This window comes from Chenopodium quinoa, unplaced genomic scaffold (assembly GCF_001683475.1).
Source record: "Chenopodium quinoa cultivar QQ74 unplaced genomic scaffold, ASM168347v1, whole genome shotgun sequence".
NCBI lineage: Eukaryota > Viridiplantae > Streptophyta > Magnoliopsida > Caryophyllales > Amaranthaceae > Chenopodium > Chenopodium quinoa.
In genome coordinates, this window is record NW_018743920.1 from 3698917 (window position 1) to 3726218 (window position 27302).

Consider the following 27302-nt stretch of genomic DNA (forward strand, 5'->3'; position numbering starts at 1 on the left):
CAAAACCCTTAAAGAAAACCCATTTTTAACGGAGGGAAATACAAGTTGATAAGGCTGAGAAACGAAATAGGTTTATCAACCGTTAAATGTAACTATAGGGGTTCACCGATTTTCGGGTCAAGGAATGTTAAGGTGAAATCAGATTTCCAATATAAGGCCTGAAAACGTTCAGAATGTACAACAATATTTGAGAAACGTCTGGAAGGTTCTAACAATTTCTAGTTAACTCTTGTACATATCCGTAGGCTAGATTTGCGTAGAACTCTTCGGAGTAGGAAATCTGAACACTCTAGGTCTAAACTTAGGAGCCCTATCAATAGAAAGCGCGCCCCCTCATTTGCAAACCATCCAAACAAACTTGTAAACACACACTCTTAAGCAATACACAGTACTCTTACACACTTGTGCATCCATCTTTGCTTCTTTACTTGACTTTCGTTGATGTTAATAAGCTCGTGTGCAAAAGACCAGAGGAGTTAGACTGATAAGCAAATTATTAACCGAGGTTGCCTCTTTTCCAAGACAAATTTTAGTTTAAAATTATTCCTAAATTCGTAAAATTGATTCATTTTCTTTCTCTTTATATATATGTTAGGAAAATTAGATATTAAAATCGATTTGATATAGAGCATTAGGATTTCCCAAAAAAAAATCAACAATAAAACTTTTTTAAAAAACTCCCCATACAATCATAAAATATATATATATATATGTCAAAATACAAATACGAACTATTCTTTTGCTAGTAAAACAAATTCTATATCATCCACAAATTCTACGCAAACAGTATTACCACTTAAGATAGAGAGGGGTTTAGAGAGAATGAAAGGATACTATTAATTTGCATAATCAACTTATAAAAATTTATAAGCAAAATACACCAATCTACGTAATTAGTTACAAATTAATTTCTAACACTATTAGATGTAAAATTAGGCTAACTAGTTGTTTAACAAAAATACTAGATTGATACACTTCAAAAGTCATCAACCATTAAGTTTATGAAGCTGTATTGTGCATAAGCATATAAAAAAAAATTAGCTTTTTTTTTTTATTTTAGAAAAAACTATTTTTTTGCTCTAACTGTTTTTGCTGAATTTTACTATCTTTTCACTAATTCACCTGGTTCAATATGTATTCTACCGCACACGTAATTTTTCCATGAATATATACAATTTAGAAAACGAGCAATGCCAATAAAAACTTCTTATCTATACACAAATGCAAAATCTGGCTGCCAATTTAGATTCAGGATTAATATGATTCAATAAAAGATGATACAATTACAATCTACAACTACCAATCCGAATATGAAATATACTCTCTGCTATTAATAATTATCACTTTTAATTTTGCTCGTAATCTAATTGGCCAACAAAGACAACAATGCACCCGGAACAAATTGCAGAATTGGTTAGCATTCCACATTTCCACCCCAAAAAATGGCCTGTCAAAGAGACCTATGCCTCTGGGAAGAAGAGACAAGTATAAGCAATGAAATCCATCATCCTCTATGATCCTGCCACCACAATATTCTTTACTTGTTTAACTCTCTTAAAATCTAGGGGATAATAATTTTTTTCTACTTCCCAAGCAATTTGAGACATCCCATTGAATGTTGATTTCACACCCTTCTCATCGGTCACTTCCCTAGGGAATGGAATCCGAATCTCATACATTCCACTTGGAGGTGAATACAGACGCATGTCGAAACCCAACCTATCAACCCACACCATTTTTGCCTCTGAAACCTGCAGAAAAGCAATTATAATTAAACCAACACGACACAAAACTTAAATCCATTACTGAGAGACGACAAAGGTACTTCTACCCCTCAAATCATGTTCACTCCATCATTCCAAGAGAAGTTATTAAGAGCTACAGCGATAAACACAAATTCTCATAAACCAAAATCATCTACATTCAGCTGATACTGATATATCCTATCCCTCTATCAATTTGCACAAACACTTGACACACACCTTGAAATAACAGACAGCTAGAGAGACCGAACGATGGCAATCAGGTTGAGTTGAGATTTACATGAGCACAAGCATAAAAGCTGCCATCGAAGCATATAAGAAAGGTATAAAACACCACTAGACACAGTTAAAATTGGGTGGAGAAAACTTCTTTAGTTGGCCAAGGTAATTAAGATTTAAGAATGAAAAAGATTATAAGATAGGCATCTCCCCAATCACACACAGATTCCATGTCCTCTCATTTCCCTATCAGAACTAGGATATATGAAGATTCATGACCGATCAAACTGAATTCCAGATATACTATTCCGATAGACAATTGTATCCCATACCTTTTACCTCAGTGCTCCGTCACTATTCAAACTGTACAGTGTACACAGTACCAAAGGTCAAAACTGATAAGATTCCTGTTACCTCGTTCATTTCAAACCAACAAAAGCGAATCTCAGTCCTCACTCCTCTTAAGACAAATCAAAACCTAAGGAGACAACAGTTGCACACAGACCATGAGATCAATAAACTCTTGAAAAGGGAATAGCTTATTGAGGACTTTTTAGCAATAGTCTAATGACAACAACCTATCTATGTATGTGTTGGATACAGCTACACCTGATACCTCCACTTATGCATCCAATGTAGAAGCCTCATCGGAGGCATACGATTAAAGATTGAGGATTGAGGACAGCAGCCACCTTTCAAGATCTCATACAAGATACTTGGGACTTAGTAGTACTCAAGCACGGTATACAAAGTTACAAATTATACACAAGCTTTTGTTGTTGGGATACTTTTGTTATAGGCAGTAGAACTCAAGTATTTTTAAAGCATAATTCAAAAGACTATTAAACAATAAATAGAAACAAATTGAATTTCATGCAAAGGCAAAAGAACCAATCTCCCTGCAATTACACAGACATAATCGCAAAAATCTAGCATCCACGTGCCCAAGTAACCAACTAAAGATATGTAAACCAATTATGGGTTCAAATGATGTACTTCATTTCACTTGTAAACTTCTCACCTCTTAAAGAATGGTAGGGCCATCGTTAAAACATAACTTTAGAATGGGAGCGAAGATATTTAAATGGAAATGAGTTATTTTTGTGATAATAACTTAAGAAATACTAGGATGACCTAATAAAGACTAGCTTGGAATTTTTAGACATACCAAGTAAATCACATAGAGAAGTCACCAGAGGCCATAGCATGAAATGGCTTGGCAACTATGTGCAAGTAAATGATATGGTCAGAGGTAAAACACTCTCCACTGAGAAGTAAGAACCAACAGGTAACTCTTGTATGTCATGATTGTCATCTCACCCCTTTGACAAGAAATAAGCTTCTTGATATGTTAAAATTTGACTTAGACAAGGGATTTTTTTTAAGCATTATGGTTAGTCACCGAACAAGCTACTTGTTTGGGTGAATAACACAGTATAAAAGTTCTTCGGAACTGAATAATTGCACATTAAAGACAAGTTTTGTATTTTCCTAGGACCACCATTCCACTTCTTTCACTTTTGGGAAGAGAGGGTTCACTTCACATGAAAACAAATGTTGCAATGCAAATATGTGATTCTCTCAAGGATCCAGCATATGGAATAGGAAGATACCTGGAATTGCAAATCTGCATAAATGCTGCAAAAGCGAAGCACATCTTCCATGTTGTTTGCATTGATCTCAGTCACAACCTTTTCTGCAATATCTCTTAGAGGATCTGGGTATGCATTTTTATAATCTGAAGATGTAACCCAAACACCATCCTGCAAACATAATGAGAAAAGGTTATGCATCTTAAAAATTCACATATGATGACATGAAATCCTCCATATCAAACTCCGCTTGGCGCTTACTATACAATGTTTACAGTCCCAAGGAAATTAAGATACAAAGGTACAACCAACAATAATATGACCCACCACACCTCCTGAAAATCTTCTAGCTGCAGTATGCGGTCCACAGAGACAACATACAAAAGGTCTTCATTAATCTCTTCCCCAAATCTCTTTTTCCACGCTGAATGAAGCTTCTGCAGGATCAAACATAGCAAGTTAGATAGAGGTGTCACCTCCAATTTAACAGTGAAACGGAAGAGGTTAGGCAAAAATTATAAGTTACCTTCACTGCCGTTTTGTCATCGGGTTTATCCAGGCTACCTTGTATAGTACACTGTGGAGTCCTCAATCCACATTGCGGTAGCTGCATACATATGAAAACTCGTCATCCACTCATCCTCCTATTACAGTAACAAATAACCACACAGCATAAACTCCCGGCACCAAATTAACTTTTGGATTCCATCATTTGCAAGTCAATCGGCAGTACATATCACACCTAACATAGCAAACCTTTCAGTGCTTCCAATCTTCTACTTATCCTAATTAAAACTTTTCACCTCCAACTACCTACCATTTAACCAAAAATCTCTAACGAAAACCCACCTCAATTCAGGTTGTTGATTACTTGATCATGCAATTCTAAGTACTAATATCAAATTCCATAAAAACCAGTTACTTTACAGAATTATCACCTTTGCTAATCAGATAGATATTTGGATAAATAGAAACAAAATCATGAACCAACCAATCTAAATTCAGCTAATAATTATCTCATATTGCAAAACCCATAATTCAAAATTGAACAAGAACAAAAATAAACCACCAAAATCTGAAGAATCAAACACAAACCTGAACATGAAGAGTGGACCTTTTATCGATAGAAAAATGTCGATTAGAGAGATTAGTGCACAAAATAGGGGTACCATCAGAATCAACAGTAAAACGAACACCAATACCAAGGGGCCAACCATCATGGGTCAAAGTAGAAAGAGTCCCAGATGAAGATAACTCCATTATAGTCCTTGAAACTTCAGCTGGGTAAGGTTTGATTTGGGTTGTTGTTGTTGTTGTTGATGATGATGGGTCTGAAGCTACTGAAATGGAGGAGCATTTTAGGGGGGATTTGCGAGATTTAGGAGAGAAAAAATTGAGGGGTTTTGAAGATGATTTGAGTTTCTGGGTTGGAAGATAATTTGAAGGGATAATGTGGGAAGAAAGAGATTGAGTTTGCAGTATCATTTTTGCAGAAATTGAGGATTACTGGTTAAGAAGGTTGAACAGTGGTTTTGTTCAAAACTAGATTTTGGATGTGATGAATTGACGATGATGAATTTTTCGAGCCCTTGACATATCCCCTGTATTTTCCGGAATCACTCCAAAATGTGCGCATCTTAGCTTATTATCGTTACTTTGTTGTAGTCTTGTAGGGACTAGAGAGAGCCTCAAACGAAATAATGTAGACGAGATTATGAGATTCGTTGATATAAATTTACGGAGTACTCGTATTAGGAGAGAATCGTTTTTTCATTTGGAAAGAGTAAAAGAGGGTAATAATGTACTCGTAGTAAAGGTTGCTAATCTTTGATACCAACTTCGGTACTTAATTTACTAATACAGTAAATTAAGTATTCTTAATTTGCTATATTCTTAAAGCATACTTATAAATTAGGAATGACGTGTATTGTTATTAATGTTATTTACCAAAGTCATATATAGTACTCCATTAGTTTCAAAATATTTTCAATAAAACCTTTTGATATGAGTTTTATGTAAGATACTTGTACTCCGCATTAGGGAAGATAAATGGACAAATTTATCAAAATAACTTTTACATTGATAAGAGGAGGGATTGAGTTAAGATTTTAATTATTCTATAACTTTTAAAAGTTATTCATTAATTAACCTCACTCATTACTTCCTTAAAATGTGTCACGAGGATGTGTTGCAAACTTGCAAGTAAAAAGGTAGAAAATACTTCGTATTATATTGACTTCTTCGTATTGTATTACGAAGTATATTTTTATGATTATATTGTTCTACTTTTAGAGCATCATAATAGGAGAGGACCAGTTGAGCCTCAAGAATCAATTTTCTGAGGGTATGCGGTTGCTGAAATTCCTAGGCAAATGATCGCTTCATATGATTGGTATGCAAATTATTTTCAAAAATGTTATCAACAATAAGTCATGAATTTCACAGCTGAAAACTTTTATCAGGGTTATTAAAATACATAATACAATTTTTATTGAGGTTAATTATGAAGTGTGGACCACCATATTTCTTAACCAAATTGTGCTGAAATACATTTAACACTGGAAATTAATTTGTTGATATGTTTATACTTTGGTATCACTACATCAGGAGGACTCCAGTTAGGGCGGCAGAGAGGATTGCTATTCATTTGCTTTGAAGCAAAAATCTGGTATGACATAGTAGTATATGCTTTGTAGTAATCATGAGTATTTATGGCAACATAGAGTCAATGGCGAAGATGGGAAACCTGCCTCAGAATGCAGGCAATCAAGGTGGCCAAGAACAAGGGTGATCACCTTTGGAGCAAAAGTACAGGACAGTTATAATATACAGTAATCAAGAGTCAATTATACCAAAACAGATAATCTGAGGTTGCTATTAGTCAAGTCACTTGCACAAGAACCTGCAATAAGAAACAGGATCATATAATATCATAGAGGGAGAAAGAAAGGGGGGAATTGCCAAAGGCAGACACATCAAAATGCCACAATTAGTTTATCTAAAAGTAAGCACAGAGTAATAAGTTGTATGTTGAGTTGTGGACTTAATCAGGGGAGATGTACTCTTTCATTGTGCTTTGAAGAAATTGGAGAAGAGGCAGAAACATTGAGATGGTCAACGAGGGAAAGGCTTCAACTTCCATAAAGATGCCATTTGGTTTCCTATGTGAGTGGTTGAGTACAAAAAGATCAATGAAGTTTATTAAGAAAATATTGGCTACTGATTTCAGATGGGCATGATGAGTAAAAAGGATAAAGAAGACCCAAAAATTACCTTTTCAATTGGTTTCACTAAACACATGACCCCCTTCTGCCCCACTAAGAATCTGTCCCGCCCTGACCTGACCCTTTAAGATCCCGACCCTGAAATAGATAAACTCGGGTCTGACCCTGTTACATATGGGCTGAAATACGGTCATAACTAGGGCCCTGCCCACTGAAAAGGTCTTTCTAAGGCCTAAGGCATGTATTCTGCTCTAGAATGCTCCCAAACATGAGGACTCCACCCCAATTACAGGAGATAAAACATATAAACATATCCCACAATCTGCATCCTATTAAAACTTGCAAGGGCACTAGTCCAGTAGTCCCTGCCAGTAGAGAAATCACATCCTGAGCTCTCGAGCTACGATATAAATAGACGTAGGGCCTTTATATGGTACAGTTTCAGTCATAACTTTATAAGACAGTTTGAAGGCCTCCAGGTAGAATACCTACATGGACTACATCTCAACTGATGTTAGTGACAAGAAACCAAATGTTGGTGCGTAAGGGGGATGTTAAAGTTCTACACATTTGACAAACCGAAAAAAATTATCTGTTTGTATCACACACAGGCTACACTAAGAATAAAATGAAAAACTCAATGACAAAGAGCATTCGAAAACACGATGAACATCAATCATCACTTGAATGATTTACATAATCAGAATATTTGCAACTTGAGCATATTCTGAAAGCTGTAGAAACTATAAGCCTGATCATTATTGAAAGGTTGTCAAAGAAACATAAACTTTGCAGAACCTCTGTTTATAACATACCAAACAAGGCAAAAACATCAGGCTACAATATTAAACATCTACATTGTACATTAGGCAAATTTCATTTTCCCGGCCAAATTTATAGCTTTCATTCAAACAACCAAGATGCAGTAAACAAAAATAGCAGTACAGCAGTAACTCCATTAACTCGATCAAAGTCGAAAAAAATTATCTAATTCGAAAAGACTACCTTCTGTCATTGCACTCAACTAATTCATCCTCATTCCATGATCACTTTAGCTCCAACAGCTTTCATCTTCTCGATAATCTGCTCAGCTTCCTCCTTAGGCACACCCTTCTTAAAAATCGACGGCGTCTTCTCCACTAAGTCCTTAGCTTCCTTCAATCCAAATTCAGTAAATGCCCTAATCTCCTTAATAACCTTAATCTTCGAAGCCGCTTCGAATGATTCCAATTTCAATTCAAACACAGACTTCTCTTCCTTCTTCTCCTCTTGAGCATCCCCAGCAGGCGAATTCGCCGCCACTTGAGCTAACCCGGCAGCTGCCCTAGGATTCAACACCCCAATAACAGGAACTTCATCTTCTTTCATCCCCATTTTCTTCATCAAAATTGTCCCCAATTCAGCTGCTTCTACCAATGTGAGAGAAGAAACCTCATCAACTAGCCTAAAAACACGATCACTTGGTGGACTACGGTGAGATGTTGGATCAAATTTTGAAGGGTCATAATCTGCTGGGAGTTTTCTGGGATCAATTTCAACTTCTTCAAATTCCTCTTCTTGTAATGCAGGTTGAGCATAAGTGCGATAAACCCAAGTAGAATTAAGGTTTTTTGAAGAAATTAGGGATGAAATGTAGGGTTTTGGAATTAACCCAGTTGGGATTTGTTGCCTTAATCTCAAAAATAAACTCATTTTATGATATCAAATTGTAAGATCTGAAGAACCCTAATCCCTAATTTGCGATTGAGGAGAGAGAAATTCGGTCGGAAGTATGGAAATTAGGGGGATTGTAACATTGATTTGAAGAAATGGGTACTGGTAATTTCTAGCAGAGTGACAAAGTTGGTGAAAGTTCACAAAGTAAAATGGGGGTTAGAAGAAGACGATGCCCTAAACCCTCCAAAAATTTTGTTGGATTTTCATGAAGCTTGGATATGTCCCCCTTTTTTTTTTTCCTCACTCCTTTACGACATTTTCTTTGTAAAATGGTAAAACATAAAATTGCATAATGCATTTTAATAATTAATTTTTTTTTATATAGGTAAGTAAAAAAGACATAGGACACCTTACTCGCGAGGGCGATTCCTAATGTATCAGAAGAATGAATAGAAAACAAACTAGAAGTATTACAAACCTCAACATCCATACTACAAGATACTACATGGCCACATTAGCTATCCAATCCCCTGCGTGATTTGTCTCTCGGTAGACGTGTTAGATACTTCAATCGCGAAACCGAGAAAGGAGAGAATGAGTGTCTTGGTAGTATGTTCAATCTGCCAAGATAATTCCCAAATGTCTTTTATTTAGTTGATGACTAATAGGTGCCACATTGAAGAGCTAATTGGATACCTTTATAAAGAGTTATAGCTTCCGCTATAATTCTTTTGGCATTATCGAGGTTGAACATAGATGTCTTGATGAGTGCTCTGCTGTTATCTCTGATGATGAGTTTGAAGAAGTTGTTAGGAAACATGTTATATGACATAAGAATGGATGATAGGGATTATTGAGTATGAGAAGAATGATTATAGGATCTCGGAATGGGAGATCCCATGGAGGAAAATTTATTTATGAGACTTTTTTGGTGCCACTCATTGAACCAAATTGTGCTCGGTAATAAAACTTAAATATGTCAAAGGTTTCATTACGGAAGATAATAGCATTCTGCTCTTTCCAAATACTCCAAATGAAGAGGATAAACTTTTGGGTGTTTTCTTAATGTTTTGGTTAATTTTAGAAATGAGGTTGAGCGATCTAACAAATTTTTTGATAAAGGGGAGGTTCCAAACTTCTTTGGTTCTAGTGTAGCTAAGAAAGATGATCAACTGTTTCATTTTGCTGATTGCATAAAAGGCAAATGTTGAACGGGATTATGTTCTTTAGTGAACAAACACCTAAACTGTTATGAAATATTTGCCAAAGGAAAAATCTGAAGTTTATTAGGGATGTCTATTTTCCAAATCCATCTATAGAGCCAATTGTTGTCTTCAAATTTGAGACTATGAGCAAGCCAATTGCCTAATTTAACTGAGAAGTTTCCATATGTAATGAGCCCCCAAACAGGGGTGTCCATCATATCATTGAGAGGTAGTGGAATGCCCATAATTTGGGATGTACTGAAATGTTTTAAGGAAGAAGAGCCCTAAATTTTTGTCTATCCCAAAGTGTTTTTTCCAATAAAGTTTACAAGATTGATGCTTCAAATGCAACCTGGCTCAATCAAGCCTCAGAAGACAAAATGGTAAGCATGAACGTTTGTCAATGATAAAAAAAAAACTGACAGAATTGCATATCAATCAAGCATGAATCACTGGAGAGAGGCCATACATGAAGGTTGGAAGGCTACATTGAGTTACAACACTTACAAGGTACAAAAAGCAACAAAATTGATGCCTTTTGCAAGGGTGTAACTGTGTAAGTAGGTTTCCTTTGTATCATACAATATAAACTTGATATTGACACTCTTCATTCAACCCACATTCATCACAACAACCTTCATACAACTCTGAGATGGTCAGCATGCTCAAGGGTACGAAGAAACAGATAAAAAGCTGCAGTTTCTACAGGCGGATTTTATCCAGAAGCAACAATCTTTTGCCATCAGAGTATCCAGTATTGCTGACATCTAGCTATCATCTCCATTAGACACAGTATAATCTTTCACCATTAAGATTTCACCACAAAGTTTCTTGGGTATTTGTTCCAATGCTAGGCCCTCCTGCCATACCTGTCCAACCATAACCCCAGGTCCAAGATGACGGACATATATGACAACCTGATCATTGAAGGGCCATGGATGTTTTGCTGCAAATAGAAAGAACCTCAAACTTAGCATTGATTTTTCAACATGCAATACTCAGAAGAGAAACCATGCATTGAGCAGTAAAAGAGATTATATCTGTTAAACACATGAATACATGATCTGATGATCACCAATTGCTTTGCTACAGAACTACACAATATAACAGAAATGCATTCAATCTAATGAGCGGTTCGAAATAGAACATTATAATACACAACAGAAGAGTAGTAAACAATTTAATCCGTTTGGAATAGTAAACTGTTAAGACCCTTTGAAATTGAAATTTAACAGTCAAAGCTTCTTTGGTTATTGCCTTACTGGCACAGTGGCACTATAAAAATATCTTGAAACACCACCATTAGGAAGCAAAGTTGGACCTTGGACCCAGACATAAGAAGAATAGAGAAAAGAGGTAAATACAAGTTTGCTTAGAGTGAAAAGAATTAAATCATGCTAGTCATGCAGGTAACTCGCAAAGCTTAGTAATGAAAGAATGGAGAGGCGGTAGAATAGAAAATGCAATACAAACAAATAGATATCCAGCTATAAAAAGTATGTTGATATTGACACACAAATAAAAAATAACGCAGCACTAACATCCAAATTGAAGTTACATAACTAGTGGAATATCAATGCATGTTTGCATGAGATTTTGTAATCTCACCTGGCATTGGGAAACCTTCTGGATAATCATGGAGATTCAATAATCCATCCCCAAACTCATAAGCTAAATCACATGGCTGATCAGTAGGCATTACTTCATTAACTTCTTTTACAGTAAAATACAGTGGACTGGAAGATGTTGCCATTCGAGCCAGTGGCGACACACCTGCATTTGCACTTATAGCACTTAAATTATTTTAAAAACAGCACATTCGCCAAACTGTAATGGACAACTAAAGTGTACATTAGCAATGGCTAAGAATCATACGATTGCTGAGTACAGAGCCTTAGGGATTCACTGAAAGCTATGGAATTGGCTGGGAACAGGAGCACAATAAACCAATCAGATTATGAATCGGTTGTGGTAGATGCAAATATGGGCCAGGTGCGAAGGCAATGATGTGAGAGTGAAGAAGCACATCTCAAGTCTTACTCTAGTTTTACAATCATTGAATCTTAAACTTACCTATCTGTAGACAGTTGTAACATTCAAAAAAAAATTGTCCAGCGTAAATGCTAGTGGCAAAAAGTACTGGCTATACCTATGTTAACATTTATCCCTAGATGAAGCTAAATTTGTGTGGGATAGTCGCTGTTTAATAGCAATAGAACTTGTCTTAGCCTCTTAGAATGGTCAATACAGAAATCTTAAAGCCCCTTCCTAAATTTAGGTAGATAATGCAGATACTACAACAATATAACATGGTTTAGCACATCTCATGACTCGATGTAAAAAGGTATCATAATTTTTATTTTTTCATTGTCATAGCATTATGACTTTCCTACTTAAAAGTGTTATAGGAAGGTTTTGGTTAATTGAGTTGGAATTAGTGATATACTGATATGTAGACAAAACAGTAGATATTAGTCCTGTTTGATCAGAAAACTGTAATTGAAATCTAAAACAGGGGAACCGGCTATTTCCATTTTCCCATACTATGTCCCTAGTCCGCAAATAAAAAAGAATACAAGGAACGGGCTGATAGAAATAAGCCAGCTAGAAATTATTATTACTTCGGAGTATTTTTTTCTTTAGTTAAGGATTCTAAACATTCTCAATTAAAGTGCAGCTCAAGCCGATATATTGGACTGCTTTCACTTAGATTTAGAAAGCAAATTATTCTTTTGTAATACTGAAGATTTTGCAAGAAGAAGGAGAATGATCTTCCGCAATAAAGGTAAGAAATTCTTACCAATAAGTCTTCCAAATATGTTTCCATCTTTACGAAATATTGCCTAGCATACCAGAACGATGCATAATTCTGGAATCAGAATTCAACAATGTACAAAGCTCCAAACAAGAAAGGGAGATAGAAAGATCGTAGACCGATTAGAGAACTCACCATCTGCAAATATTTGATTAATCCAAAAGGCATTGGACCTATTATTTATTGTTCGAAAAGCAGTCAAAAAATTCTCCCAAGTCACAATAAGAATCAAGATACCAATCAGCACATTAAAAAATGCTAAAGCCAGATAGAAACCTCCACTTTTACGGCAATTCCAGAATTCAAGTGACAAGGCATCATTTTCACCAGACAACAAATTAGAAGAGCTCATCTTAGCTAACTTTGCATCATTGTAGCGCCCTCCAGCAACCTCCCAAGCAGCCAATATAAGCCTGCATTATTCCATATAATTGCAACAAGAGCAGAAGACACAAGGGAAACGACATATGAAGCAAGATATAATCACAATGCAACTATGCAAGAGGTGTTCAAGTATAGCTCCTCAAAATGCTTCCGCAAACACAAATCAAATTTAACTCATCAAAAGATATCCAACAAAACAAAAAGTGGCAACAAAGTTAGAGACCGAAACAAGGCAATCGAGTTATACCTAGGATTCAGGAGGTATAGTAAACGATGCCTTCTTTCTTCTGGGATTTCTGAAATCTTCTTCCTAGTAATAAGGAGACATTAAAATAATAAAAGACTTACTATATGCCTATTAAAACCCATCATCAAACCGTAGTTTTCAAACAAAATTAGTCATTCCCTACTGAACTACACTACTACACTTCAATCATAGCATATCATCCAATTTACATTATTAATCTTGTCAAACTATATCCTTAAACTGATCAATCAAAAAGAAAAACAACCAAATAATGCAAATGATACCTCACAATACACAATTACAACAAACAAAAAAGGGATTAAATAAAGTGAATAAGCAAATAGAATTACATAATATAGGATACAATTTAGAAAATTACCAGAGATATGAAGCAGGATTGTAAGAAGAAGGGTCTAAAGGAATGAGTTCTTTAGGAGGGTCGAGAAACGTGACAACATCTTGCTCATCCAAGTACACCCTTTTACCATCAGGCAGTATTTCAGAGGGTTTTTCATCCCATGATGTCGTATTGAATGCCTTCGCCCCATTTACTGCCTTAATTTTTGCTTCAAATTTGTGTTTTTTGAACAATGGAAACTTCCGACCTAATCAATCACAGCAAAATTTGCAAATTACCCAGCCATTTAATTGAAGAGTGAGAGAGTATAAGATGATACCTTTAGGGAAGAACTGAAGTGGGTAGTTGATGAATTGGCGGGAAATGGAAGAGGAGCCACTGAAAAGTGCTGGGTTGAGGAGGTGGCAGTTGCAGGTTGAGGAAGAAGGTGAAAGAGTTGCAGCCATTTTTGGGGGTTTTATTTTGGTGGGGTTTAAGGAGGTTTAAGATTAAAGATGGATCATGTATGTTTAGGGTTACTAGGTGGAGTGGGCTCTTATTCAAAAAAAAAAAAAAAGGTGGAGTTGGCTCAGTTTAGCAAAATGCCAAAATTGACTTGACTTGAAGTATCAGAGTAATACCACTATTAAAATTTATTTAGAAATACTAAATAGTTTTGCTATCTCTACAGATTGACTAAAAGCGACTCAAACTAAAAATCTACGATTTTATATGAGTTTGACCAAAATTGATCTACGTATGTTGTATACTTGTAAGAAATTACTGTAAGGCCCCGTTCACTTTACCTTATTTTTGTTGAATTGAAATTAATTTTACTGAAATTAAATTATTTTTGCTGAATTTAAATTATTTTTAATGAACTGAAATTAATTTACTGAACTGAAATTATTTTTGCTGAACTGAAATTATTTTTACTGATTTTCTGTTATATTTCTTCTTTAAAGTTATTGATTTTTACTGAACTGAACTTATTTTTGCTCAACTAAAATTATTTTTACTGAACTGAACTTATTTTTGCTGAACTAAAATTATTTTTACTAAATTGAAATTATTTTTACTGAATACTATTTTTTTAAGGTGAAGTGAACAGTGCCTAAGTGATGAGTCAATCCAACTTAATTCACTCAAACCTGATTTGAATGACTTGTTAGTTGTCACCCATTGTCCTAGTACAATAGTACGTATTGAATCGGATTGACAAGAATTAATCTTGATATGGAACACCAAATGCCCTATTTATCATCTTTAGCTAAGCTTAGTGTAAGAATCGTGCTTGAAATAGCTTTAAAGCATACCCAACATCCAAACTTAAGTAAGATCCTATTTTATTTAATAGCAAGGCTATTCAAGTTCAAATTATAATAATTTTAAAAAAAAATGACTTTGATTTGTTCATACAAGTTCTTAACTAAAAATTAAGTTGATAAAATATACTCTCTCCGTCTCACAATACAAAGTTTGTATTCTTTTTTGGATAAACCAAAATATAAAGTGTATTTCTATTTTTATTTTTTTTGTATAAGAAAGTTTATTTCTATTTAAAGGCAGTACTTTTTGAGAATGTTACCTACTTATTGATGAGTTGTCATCCTTTTTACTTTTCTTTTTTTTTGTACTTTTGACATCAATTCCCAACACTTTATCTCTCCCTCTCTTCAATAATTACCAAGTACTTTTTCTCTCTTTATGTCTCTCTAACCCCACATGCACATATGTATTCTCAATCATTAATTTTAAGGAATCTACAACCTCCTTGATTCCCGTAATAAAACCCAAATAGGCTTTGTATTGTGTGACGGGAGGAATGCAAACTAAATCAAGCTAAAATGATGAATTAATTGACTATAACCCAAATGACCAAGCATGAAACTCTTTCTAAGAAAAAAAAATCAAGTATGACACCATCGAATACATTCAGATAATATAAGTTCATTTACATAAGATAAAATATAAGTTTAAAATTTGACAATCAATCAATCAATCAATAACTATATATAACTATATACTAAAAAATACATCAGCAATGACACGTGTCATTTCCTAGCGTGTCCTTAGTTTTTTTTTTTAAAAAATCTTATACTAAAATAATAGCTATTTTCGTTAATATAATAATTACTTAAAATAAAAGATTAAATATACTCTGTATCGTTTACTATATAATAATGACAACTATAAATAAAAATAATATTCCGTAATCAGATTTTATTATTTTAGACATATTTTGTGACATGTTGTACTACTAGAAATATATTATAATTGATATGATGTAACTAAATAGTTATCTAGTTATGTATAATTAATCAATTATATTAAAAGTGTCCTCTCCCGGTAAGTCCTAAGTTTTTTATCTTTTGAAAAAATTATATTTAAGAAACCAATCTTTTACATATAATAATAATAATAATAATAATAATAGTAATAATAATAATAATAATAAGAAACCAATCTTTTACATATTTTGGTGATCTGCAATGGCGAGTTGCCACCTTACCTTTTTCTTATGATGGATTGGGTGTCTATTCAACGGGAGATGTTCGGCACTATGCTTTCCTTGCGTCACGTTTGCAGTCTTCTGGTCTTCAGGCTACGCTTCTTCGCAATTCTGGTATTGTTGGTCCAAGACTGGCATTCGATGGTGCTCTTAGTCTTTTCAATGGGAATGTGGAGACTGACCTTATGCGTAACCCTAGTGAGATCGTTGCCCCCAAACTCATGAACAAATTGGCAGATATATATTTCACGAAGGTCACTGCATCTGTAGAATTCACTTTCTCCTTATCTCTGCGTCAGGTTGCCTTATGGAAGTCCCAGCAGGGGGATCACACTTCTGCCTGGTTGCGAGCGGTCCCAATATCAGGTTTGGGTCAGAATATGAATGGTAAGACTTACCGTTGTGTTCTTTGCTATCGGTTGGGTGTTCCCTTGTTCTCCGTTTCGACACCATGTTCTGCTTGCTCAAGGGTTTTTGATGGGGATATATATGGGGATCATGCAGTGTCTTGTGCTGGGATGGTGGGTATTAAATATCGGCACAACGTTGTTCGTGATACCCTTGTTGATATTTGTTTTCGCTCTAGGATTTCTGCAAGAAAGGAGGTTAACGTTGGGTTGACTGGAGGGAACAACGGGGCTCTTCAACCAGCAAATGTGTTGCTTTATTCCTGGGATAGAGGCCTTGATGTATGTGTTGACTTGACGGGGTCTTCTCCTTTGACACAATCTGGGTTGTCTGACTTCGTTCCTGGTCGTGTTGTGTCGGCTGCGGCTCAATGGAAGCGAGACAAGTATGGGGCGCGTTGCAGGGCTATTGGCTATGGTTTTCTTCCTTTCTCCTTTCTTCAGTGGGGGAATTAAAGAAGGATGTTGTTGCGTTGCTGAAGCAGGTTCAGGCGTACGCTAAGACTCAGGATATTGGTGCTCGTGCAGCTGCTCACATCTTCAACAAGATTGGGTTCGCTATAGCTAGAGGGGTGGGGGCCCAGATTGTATCTCGACTCCCCACTAATTTCTCGTAAATTGTTTGATTATGTAGGTTTTTGTTAATAATAATAATAATAATAATAATAATAATAATAATAATAATAATAATAATAATAATAATAAAAGATTTGATGTTTGCTTCCAAAAAAAAAAACATATTGACAATTATAAATTTAAGCCAAATAAAAATAAAAAATTCTTTACATAATTTGTGACATATGGAGTATTTTTTATTTTTGGGAAAGACATATTATGTATACTACGTTTATTACAACAAGATCATATATTTTTTTTAATTATGTGATGGAAGCTACATATATATCAAATTAACAAATGATACTTTTGTTATTTCCTTGAATAATTTATTATTAGAATTTTAATATATCGATAATCGATAATTCAATAATACTTGCCAAGAACGACACATGTTCATTATTCTTAGTGTGATTTTTTCCTGCCATTTTTGTTGTTTTAGCATTCAATTGATATGAGTATAACATATGAAAGTTGAAAATTTTAATATAATGTTAATTTAAAAAATAGTCATTGAAAATTACCGTGCATGGTAAGAGACCTAAGCTAGTTTAAGATAAGTTCAAATTTTTCTAAAAATCAGCCAAATACAGTAAGATAAATTAATATTACCCAAAGATTATTAACCCGATCTAAACAACTTGATTATTAACTAACCTTCCACATATCCCATAACCAAGACCGGATTCAAATCATTCAATTATTCTACAACTATTGAAAACTAAGAAAAGTATTCCTATCCTAGACTTTCCCAAATCACCTCACTTTATTCTCACTTTCTTATAAAACTCTTCCAACACCATTCATTAATGCCTCATTTTCCCCTCATTTAAACTCTTGTCAAACAAACACACAAATAACAGTCTTTTTAGTCAACTATTCTCTCTCTCCTCAAATATTTCTCCGGCGCCGGAAAATATGTCGGCGGTTGATGGGTTCCGACCACTTAATGAAACATCATTGGTTGAGTACATAAAAGCAACCCCTTCTCTGTCTTCCATACTTGGTGACTCCGACAACTTTCAGATCAAAGAAGTTGGAGATGGTAACCTTAATTTTGTCTACATCGTTGTCTCTCCTTCTGGTTCTGTTGTCATCAAACAGGTAAAAAAAATAAGTTAATTCAATTATTTTTTTGCTTACTGTAGATTATAAAGTTTTGAACTTTATTGTTGGAATAATTGTTTGTTGTAATGGGTGATTGTTTTTTGTTAGGATTATTTAGTATTGTTCTGTAATTTTACGACATTTGATGATTACATGAATTTAATTACATAGATAGAAGTTGTGCAATCACGTGTTGTTGAAATGTGAAATTAGTCAATTACAATAGTAAGTAATTGCAAGGTGGGATTTATCTGAATACATTGTTGGAACAATTGAATAAGGTTTATCAAATACTTATTCTCTGTTCGGAATTCAGAAATAGTTGTGTATGTATACTATTTTGTAATGTTCGGAAAATGTTAGACGTAAGTATATTTTTCGGAGTAAGGGGGTAGTGTTTATTTTTAGTAGAAATGTGGGAATTTGTGAACAAAATAAGTAGGCGATGAATAAGATATTAGCACTGTGAATCTGTAGAAAGATTGTTTTATCCCAAGAGTGGACTAATTTGTGCACCCTCGCGATGAACTCAATTATTTTTATTGATTGTGTACATTGCTATTTTAGAATAGGGGTATTGTTGGTGGCTGTGTGATTATCTCATTTCTCGTGATAAACTAGGGAATCCAATACTGATATGTGGGGTTGTAGGCACTTCCTTACATACGCTGCATTGGCGAAGCATGGCCAATGACAAAAGAACGTGCTTATTTTGAGGCGGTGACATTAAAAGAACATGGTCGCTTATGTCCTGCTCATGTTCCAGAGGTTTATCACTTTGATCGTCCAATGTCTTTGATTGGCATGCGTTATTTGAAGCCTCCACACATCATCCTTAGGAAGGGTTTGATTGCTGGAGTTGAATATCCATTGCTTTCAGAACACATGGCCGAATATATGTCAAGGACTTTGTTCTATACCTCTCTTCTTTACACTACCACTACGGAGCATAAAAAAGGAGGTACATACTTTTTATTTTGCTGTTCTGTTTTGTTCCTTGTGATTTTTATTCGACAATGTAATTTGCTGATATATGAAGTGAAAGGTACTCCAACTAGTGTAATGATTTATTTTATTTGGAACAAAATGTATAGAGTTGCTATACCACTCCTGTTTCCGTATTAACCTAGTATTATAAGTCAATGTTGTTTCTTTATGGCTGCCTCCTTACTCTTACTTTAATTAGTTGCTCTACAATATTGTCAAACTCTATGCTACTCAGATTCGGGTACTTGTATGTGTTAAATGTCACTACATTATATATATGAAAAAATTCCATGTATTTGATCCAAATTGAAGTGTTAAGCATCTGTGCTAATATCGGTGTGTTGAGGATCTAACAAGGGTGCTTGATAAGAATTGAAGGTTTTAAGTTATCCAGGTTGATATTGAAGATTCTACTGCGGTTTTGTATGCTATTTGAGTTCCGAGTTAATACATGTTTCCACGGATAGATCTCATCCATCATTGTGTATATTTTGACATTTATCTTCTGCTGGTCTTATGTCTATTGAAATGCATCCTTCCTCAGTATAATTAGAGTTTTTTTGCAGTGGCTGAATTCTGTGGAAATGTGGAGTTGTGCCGGCTTACTGAACAGGTTGTATTCTCTGACCCGTACAAAGTATCTGAGTATAACCGTTGGATTCCTCACCTTGATCGTGATGCTGAGGCTGTACGTCAGGATAATGATTTGAAGCTTGAAGTTGCTCAATTGAAATCCAAGTAAATTTTCTGTCTAAACAGAGTATTGCTTTTCAAAAAAGGTTCTTTTATGGTTAGATCCATTTTAGAAGTGTGAGTTAATTATTGCTCCTTGTTACAGGTTCTGTGAAAGAGCACAGGCCCTTATTCACGGAGATCTCCACACTGGTTCTGTCATGGTCACTCAGGATTCAACTCAGGTGATTGATCCGGAATTTGCCTTCTATGGGCCGATGGGATTTGACATAGGAGCTTATCTGGGAAACCTTATTTTGGCCTTCTTTGCTCAAGATGGACATGCAAATGAAGAGAATGACCGAAAGGTTAGCTCTATCAATCTACTCATTGTTTCACCTTTTCTACTTGTTGCTCTGGGATGTATTATTACCTATGATCCTTAGAGGATTAACTTACTGAAACTCTGAGGATAATTTTACATTAGCTTGTCAGGCAATATAAGGATTATACTTTTGGCAAAGGCCGCAAAGTCTTAGTTGCAGTGGTGGGGACTGGTAGTGGGGAGGTGGAGAAATGTAGCCTACTCTGAAGTATGATAAGATAAGCCTTGCAGAGTTGTAGTCTCTGGAGCATCTCTTAGTTGACAACAAGCACATTTTTACCTTTCCTAGTGTTTTGGAGAGAAATAGTGGATCTTTAACATACATAGGCTTAAAGCATAGTTTGGTAGATGCCGAGTTTAGAACTCTCCTTTATCTGAAAACTTCTAACATATCTGCAAGTATTATGTTTCACAGTTTATTTTCTTCATCGTCATCCTTTTAATAGATGGATATTGGATATATTCTTTCTAACTGTGATTCACTGAGTTGTGTTGGAATTTACAAACGTGCAGAAAAATCAAGTTAAAGTAAAATGTTGCATCATAATATTATAGCTTTTCTACACTATTAATACTGAATTGAACCATTAGCTTTACGGTAGTGTTTAGAGATCAATGATGGAGGAAAAGGGAAGAAATAGAAAAGAAAGATTAGGTGGCAAGCTGAAAATGAATTCATCACACTCCTTCACACTGTTATCTCCTTAAATCCTCTTTTTCTAAAGTCTAAACACATTAGTATGTAAACCTGTTTTTTTTTTTTTTTTTTTTTTTATTTATTTTTTTAATAGACATTAGTTTGTAAACCTTCTGAACTCTACTTTATGACTAAATTTTATTTTATTTTCCCAATCCTTATTTCCTTTTTTGCTTGCTTTCATCGTGAAGCTTGCAAGATTGCTTGGCACCCTTCACACACTTAGTATTTTCCCCTTGGCCTGGTCTGACTGAGTAGGGAGTGAAGTTTGTTATTTGATGGAAGACAAGCCCTTTGGATTGATTAGTAGTGTGTATTCTGGGCCTTCTGGCTTATATCAATTAGATTTTACAGCTTTGATCCATTTCAAAAGTACAACGCCTAAGCGTTATGCTTTAATGCACTGAGAATAATTTGCACTTTTTCATATATTCCTTGGTATGATTTTGATTTTTGCTTCATTGTGGAATCAGAAAATCCAACTACATTTAAAAAAAAAAAAAAAAAAAAAAACATATTTCTGTTGGATAATTGTTTTTCAGGCTTTCAATATGCTCATTCTTGTTTTTTATTTTTTTAATCTCCAATGTGTTTCATAGGCTTACAAGAAATGGATCCTCAAAACTCTCGGTGACACTTGGAATCTATTCCGCCAAAAATTTATCGCTCTTTGGGATGAAAACAAGGATGGACCTGGTGAAGCATATCTTCCACATATTTATAACAATCCTGATATTCAGAAACTCGTGCAAACAAAGTATATACAAGATTTGTTCCATGATTCTCTAGGATTTGGCTCTGCCAAAATGATAAGGTGAGTTTAACCCATTGCTTTTTTTTTTGGTTTAGCCTGTTAGTGCTTCTTTACGACAGGATTACCTTTAAATTAATCTCATTTGTGATCTGTATGAACATACAATGATCATCTTTCAATTTTTCGTATTTAGGAGAATCGTTGGTGTGGCGCATGTTGAGGACTTTGAATCAATAACTGATGTTTCCAAACAAGCTGACTGTGAGAGGAAGGCACTCAACTTTGGAAAAATGCTCATGAAGAAACGCAGGAATTTTGCTTCCATCGATGAAGTAATCACAGCCATACAGGAGGTTGATTCATAATATGCTGATGTTGCATAACACACAAGTTCATAGATGTAATTCTAGGAATAATCGGTGAGCTTCTTTAAGGATGATCGATGATAGTCTACAAGACTACAACTCTGTTGATCGTATTATTACATCGAGTGAAAGAAACAGTACTATTGAGTGAATAAGTTATATATTCTCTCCTAGTTTCATGGTTTCCCTTTTGATTCTGCATATTTTGGCAGATATGCCTGTACAGTTGAAAGTTGCATAATTTATCCATCAACTTAATAACGAGTCACTATTATAGTAAATTAGAATGGTCTTGCTAATCTTCTCATAATAAAAATTTTGTAGATCTCCACCAAAAAAAAAAAAAAAAATTTTGTAGATGCACCTTGTATAAAATTTTGCCTATATACAAGTTGTGTAAAATTTTATAGTTGCTCGAGTGTTCTTATCAAGTTTTCTCATCGACTAAGTCATTAAGAAGGTTTTTTTTTTATTTTTTTTTGAATGGAGTCATTAAGAAGTCAGGACAGTCTTCTATCGATGATTATATTCATCAAATGTTGTCGTAATCTTATGTGGGATATGAATCTCCATAAGTACCTAACATAGGCCCGCATCAACCTATCAAGATTTGCCAAATTGAGCTCTTTCAAACATTACTCGTACTTCAGAAGAGAACAGTATGTCCCCTACTCGGCTTCTAGCACTGAATTCCATGAACCATCTCAAATATTTTTTTAAAAATTCTTTTTTTTTTTTTCTTTTTTTAATTACAAAGTTTGCATGATTGATATCCTTATGCTATGAAACAAGTTTTAAAATACCCTTTCGCTCATCAAATAATTGTCTTATACTCGTAACTTTCAATAAGTACATTCCATTTAATAGAAATAGAAAATCATTTGATTCAAAAATCGTGACTATTATGACTCTGTGTGAGTTATCATACTATATATCTTCAATTCTAATAATTTTTTTCTTTCTTTAGGTGTAATATGACTTGTATATTGACATGAAACTCATTTTACCCTCTCTCTCACTAAATCAAAATATATTCTTACTTTAACATATCAACCAAAAAAATGAAATTACATTTCCTATTATCTACTCTTAATATACATTTTCAAGTCTAAAAGGTAACCCTTACAAAAGATCTATTTTAGATTTAAAAGTCACAAAGATAAATTAGAGAGATCTAACATTAGTAAATTAGATTAAAGAAATAAAATACTACTGTATTAATTTGCAATACATTTGGCAGGGCTTTAGCAATTGTATTGAATAGAAAGGCACTTTATGTTGGAGAGGAAAGAACGTGGATGACAAACATAATCATTGAGAAAAACCTTTGTATTTGAATAAATTATAGAAATGTATATAAGAAGAAAGATGGAGAAAGTGAAAGAATGTGGTAGTGGAAACATATTTTGATACATGGACTTTAATTTATTATTCTTAAAAGAAGATGTGAACAAAATTATAGATTGGGTTTGGATTTCATAGATTATAAACAGATTGATATCAGAAAGAAAAGACACATATATACTACCAGAGTACCAGGCCATTACTTCTGAACTTGATTTTGAAAGAGATGTCTATGAAAGGACGTTCTTGTTCGTTACGTTGTATGTAGCTAATAAAGCAATTGTCAAAGGACCATCTCAACGAAAAGTTTAAGCTAATGGTTGAAACCATCTAGGAATATGTTTAATTCTCTATTACGCTAAAAAACTTAAGTTAATGGCCGAAACCTTGAAATATGTTTTATACTCTATCAACAATCATGATTGGAGAAGCTACATAAGGGCAATCAAATTAAAGGCTCAAAGCAACTAATTAGTTAGTTAGTTTAGCTATTAAGAAGGTAAAAGTCTCGGAGTTATTACATTGTGATATCTATATTAAGGAACATGCATGGTATAAGGTGAAAATAATTTAAATTAAATTAAATCATTGTACTCTTTTTAACATGATTCATTATTGTTTAATTCACTCAAATGTAATCATCTGAACCGTCGATTTTGCCACTTCTTCCAAGTTCATTACTATGCTATATCACAATTTAAATTTTGATTTTGACATTGTTGAAAATGATTGTACTGTGATGCGATATGCTTAGTTTCCAAGAAGCCAAAACAAAGATGAATATGGTATACATGTAAACATATTATGTACTGGTTTTAATTGCCCTTTCATATGTTTTGTATAATTCTATTGAATAGCACCTACAGTATAATAATTAAAGATGTAGGATGTGCTTGGTCTCGTGTCGAGGGGCCCGAGTCCACGTACTTTAGGATTAGCTAGGCCCAACCAATGAGCAACGTGTCGTGCCATGTCAAAATTGATACAAGTACATGTTAGTCAATGAGAAATTGAGGATAGAGATGATCAGTAAATGTTTACAGAGATTTCTCGTCCTTTACTAAGTTGAGTCTTTTTAGACTCTATTTAACAGACACTTTTGGCGGTTTTAGGTTGGTATTGTTTTTAATGTCGTTGGTATACCAATAATAACCAAAGCAAGTCTAATTGGTATTCTCTTCAATATGTGTGCTTAAATTGAACGCGTCAACTAAATAGAAACAAAGGAAGTATTATAACCCTAATAATTAGAGTCTAAAAAATCCTCGAGGAGTACGAAGGACCAAGTAGAAATTGGCTTGTAATAAAAAGGAAAATTAACAATAAAGTTTACCTTCACTTTGGTTTTCCCCCCCTCCTTCTTTTGCCCTTCTCTTCTTATATTACTTCTCTTGTATCTTACAATCAACTCTAAAATCCTTGCACTCGACATTCCATCGGTCATCCTCTCCTTAAATTACTTGCCCACAATTTTATTCTTAAAGAGGGCTATACATATATGATTTATAAGTAAATTGTTAAAGATGAATAAAGGAATTATAAAACGCTCAATAAGAAGTTTCTTACCATATGCATTACTTTCTTTACACATCTTTAAATAAGTTGCACAAAATTAATCTCAAGGCCAGCCCCCTTTATCTATCTTCTAATAATGTCACTTGTACAAGCTTTCGTTGACATAAGCCATAAAATTTTCAAAAAGATCATGCGCCACCATGCCAATCAAGCCATATCGTGCTTGCGTGCCTAAGTCAAGTTTCATTGATTTAGCATGCTTCGTCTTGCCTTCTCGTGCTTCTTCTAAAAATGGTGGGCTAAGGCCTGACATGCACAATAAATTTTCATGTGGTGTCTATATCATGCCGATGTCATACCACACCTTGAGTCAGTCCGGCCCAATGTCATCTTTCAAAGTAATATATAAAAGCAAGTTTTGTCTAGCCGGTAACTATTCAAGTACTCCAATTATTTTAACCATCTTCACCTCCGCCTATGACTAATTGACCATTCACTCGTGTAGAAGCATATAACCAGATCATCTTACGACTAGCAACCTTAAAAAAGTTATATTGAATACTTCTACTATATAGTAAATGAGTATACAACTAATAATATACAACCATAATCAACCAATAAAGTTCCCACTTAGTAGCAAATTCATTCTGAAAGTTTGTTTACCATAGGTCACAAGTTACAAAACGGACCAAAAAAATAACGGTAATCACGCGATGTTCAAAGGAAGAGGTGGAAGAAAACAGAAGGGTAGTCAATTGTAACAGTATAAGCAGTCACAAAACGACATGTGAGAAGAAAAGTAGATGGAGTGTTTAATCAATTAGATGTTATGTTTACACAAATTGCATGGGCTTCCTATTGGAACACATAATTGTACGATTATGTCGCTATTTAAAAGTACATTTTAAGACATGTTGGGTTTTCATGAGATTGGAGATAACAATATATTAATTACTCATACATCATTTTCTTTTGAGATTTTTTATTTCCCAAAAATATCTTTTCATTTCGATTAAAAATCGGCCTTTCTAAAAAACAAAATAATTTACTTGGTTTAAAATATAGAGTATAAGACCATCTCTATTGGTGAGATTCAATTTTGAGTATTAAAATACAAAATGAGTTGTTTTCCACACCCAATGATAATACTCAAGTCACTTCTCAGTTTAACAACTCATGTGATCTATAATTTTCCGATAGTGAGACTCTCTTAAGTATATTAATGTCATCCAATTAAATAAATAATTTTAAGTTTTTATAAAAAAACATTAAAAGTTAAATAAATAAATCAATATAAAATTGATAAGGGCCCACTTTTTTTGTCAATTGAAACTCAAAATTGAGTATTTAAACTTAGCAACTTTCTTCGAGTATTTAAGTTTAGATACCAACTTATTGGTATCCCTTACGAAAAATATTCTCCCTTTCTCCTTAAAAAACTCCAATGAGTCTCACCATTGGAGATGGTCTTATAATCCTTTATAACTATAACTCAGAACTCAAATTAGTCTTGACTTAACATTTTATTTTGATTTATGTTTGCAAGAATACACTACTTGATTGTATAATTTTAGTAGTATGTATTACTTTATCGTGAGACAATCAACTCAATTTAAAATAATAAATAACGTGAGAAGTTTATCTTATTAGTATGACTAAAGGAGAGATATATAGCATCTCTGCCATTCAACTAGTACTATGAGGAGAGGAAATTAATTAGTGTAAGCTTCCATCAAGGAATTAAACACTAAGATGATCTTCAACTATATAATGAAATACCAAAAACTCTTATAATAAGGAAAATTACATATGACATTTGGTTCTCACATACCCTTTAATCACCATATTTTAAAGGTAATTTACTAACACAAATTACAAAAAAGTCACCATTTATCACACACACGAGTCCATCACTAGTACGAGTATCTTATCAAATCTAGAATGCTTTATTTCACAATTTATTGATTCAAAGTAAGGATATAATGTGAAACAAAAAACTCAAATCTTTTATGTCTTTAAAATTGTATATAACGCACTAAAAGACTAAAAGTATATTCAAAAGCATAGAAAAATGTATAGTTTTATTTTTTAATTTTTACCATTCCATAGTAACAGTTCTAATTTGAATGGATAAGGAATAATAATAATCAACAAATATCCTCATCACCATATTCATTATATATTATGGGTCGGGCTACAATTGAAAGACAAGCTATTAGCTAGGGTCATGCATAGTTAGACCATAAAGTTTGTTAAGTTAATGTTTGACAATGCCAATTAATTAATTATAATATAAGTTGTAATGACAGCAAGAAGACATTTTTATTAAGACCATGAGTCCATGATCATGCATGTGCTCGTCTATGCCGGTGATTTATACCCTTTGACTTGGACATTTAATTAACCCAATTTTTTTAAATCCAAGGTTGGAATTAATTAGAATCGTTAGAATTCATCATAAGAATAATGAATGAAGATAGGATGACAGTCAATTTCATCA

General features: G+C 34.0%; 4 protein-coding genes across 7 annotated transcripts; 1 reads left to right on the plus strand and 3 right to left on the minus strand.

The window, feature by feature from the left end:
• Positions 1 to 1222: 1222 nt before the first annotated feature.
• LOC110687987 (glutamyl-tRNA reductase-binding protein, chloroplastic-like) lies at positions 1223 to 5219 on the minus strand. Its single transcript, XM_021864647.1, has 5 exons — positions 4670 to 5219; positions 4101 to 4181; positions 3907 to 4011; positions 3596 to 3745; positions 1223 to 1751 (listed from the first exon to the last, which is right to left on the minus strand). Exons 1-5 carry the CDS (start codon positions 5057 to 5059, stop codon positions 1512 to 1514), a joined length of 966 nt encoding a protein of 321 aa, XP_021720339.1. The 5' UTR covers positions 5060 to 5219; the 3' UTR covers positions 1223 to 1511.
• Positions 5220 to 7451: 2232 nt separating this feature from the next.
• Positions 7452 to 8765, minus strand: LOC110687988 (50S ribosomal protein L7/L12-like). Its single transcript, XM_021864648.1, has one exon. The coding sequence runs from the start codon at positions 8488 to 8490 to the stop codon at positions 7834 to 7836; it is 657 nt and encodes a 218-aa protein (XP_021720340.1). The 5' UTR covers positions 8491 to 8765; the 3' UTR covers positions 7452 to 7833.
• A 1302-nt stretch (positions 8766 to 10067) lies between these two features.
• On the minus strand, positions 10068 to 14225 carry LOC110687989. 4 transcript variants are annotated; one of them, XR_002504496.1, is made up of 9 exons: positions 13783 to 14225; positions 13485 to 13710; positions 13106 to 13168; positions 12751 to 12887; positions 12610 to 12647; positions 12460 to 12502; positions 11535 to 11583; positions 11268 to 11432; positions 10488 to 10605 (listed from the first exon to the last, which is right to left on the minus strand). XR_002504496.1 is itself a non-coding variant. In XM_021864650.1 (8 exons), the coding sequence occupies exons 1-8, from the start codon at positions 13907 to 13909 to the stop codon at positions 10427 to 10429; spliced, it is 978 nt and encodes a 325-aa protein (XP_021720342.1). In that variant the 5' UTR covers positions 13910 to 14218; the 3' UTR covers positions 10068 to 10426. The 4 variants fall into 4 exon arrangements, 3 of the variants coding, with proteins under 3 accessions (XP_021720342.1, XP_021720341.1, XP_021720343.1); XM_021864650.1 differs by lacking the exon at positions 11535 to 11583 and having other exon boundaries at positions 10068 to 10605; positions 13783 to 14218; XM_021864649.1 differs by lacking the exons at positions 11535 to 11583; positions 12460 to 12502 and having other exon boundaries at positions 10068 to 10605; positions 12610 to 12887; positions 13783 to 14220.
• A 3504-nt stretch (positions 14226 to 17729) lies between these two features.
• On the plus strand, positions 17730 to 22224 carry LOC110687991 (methylthioribose kinase-like). The gene is made up of 6 exons (XM_021864652.1): positions 17730 to 18080; positions 18735 to 19044; positions 19637 to 19808; positions 19909 to 20110; positions 21424 to 21638; positions 21772 to 22224. Exons 1-6 carry the CDS (start codon positions 17895 to 17897, stop codon positions 21941 to 21943), a joined length of 1257 nt encoding a protein of 418 aa, XP_021720344.1. The 5' UTR covers positions 17730 to 17894; the 3' UTR covers positions 21944 to 22224.
• The last annotated feature ends 5078 nt before the right edge of the window (positions 22225 to 27302 follow it).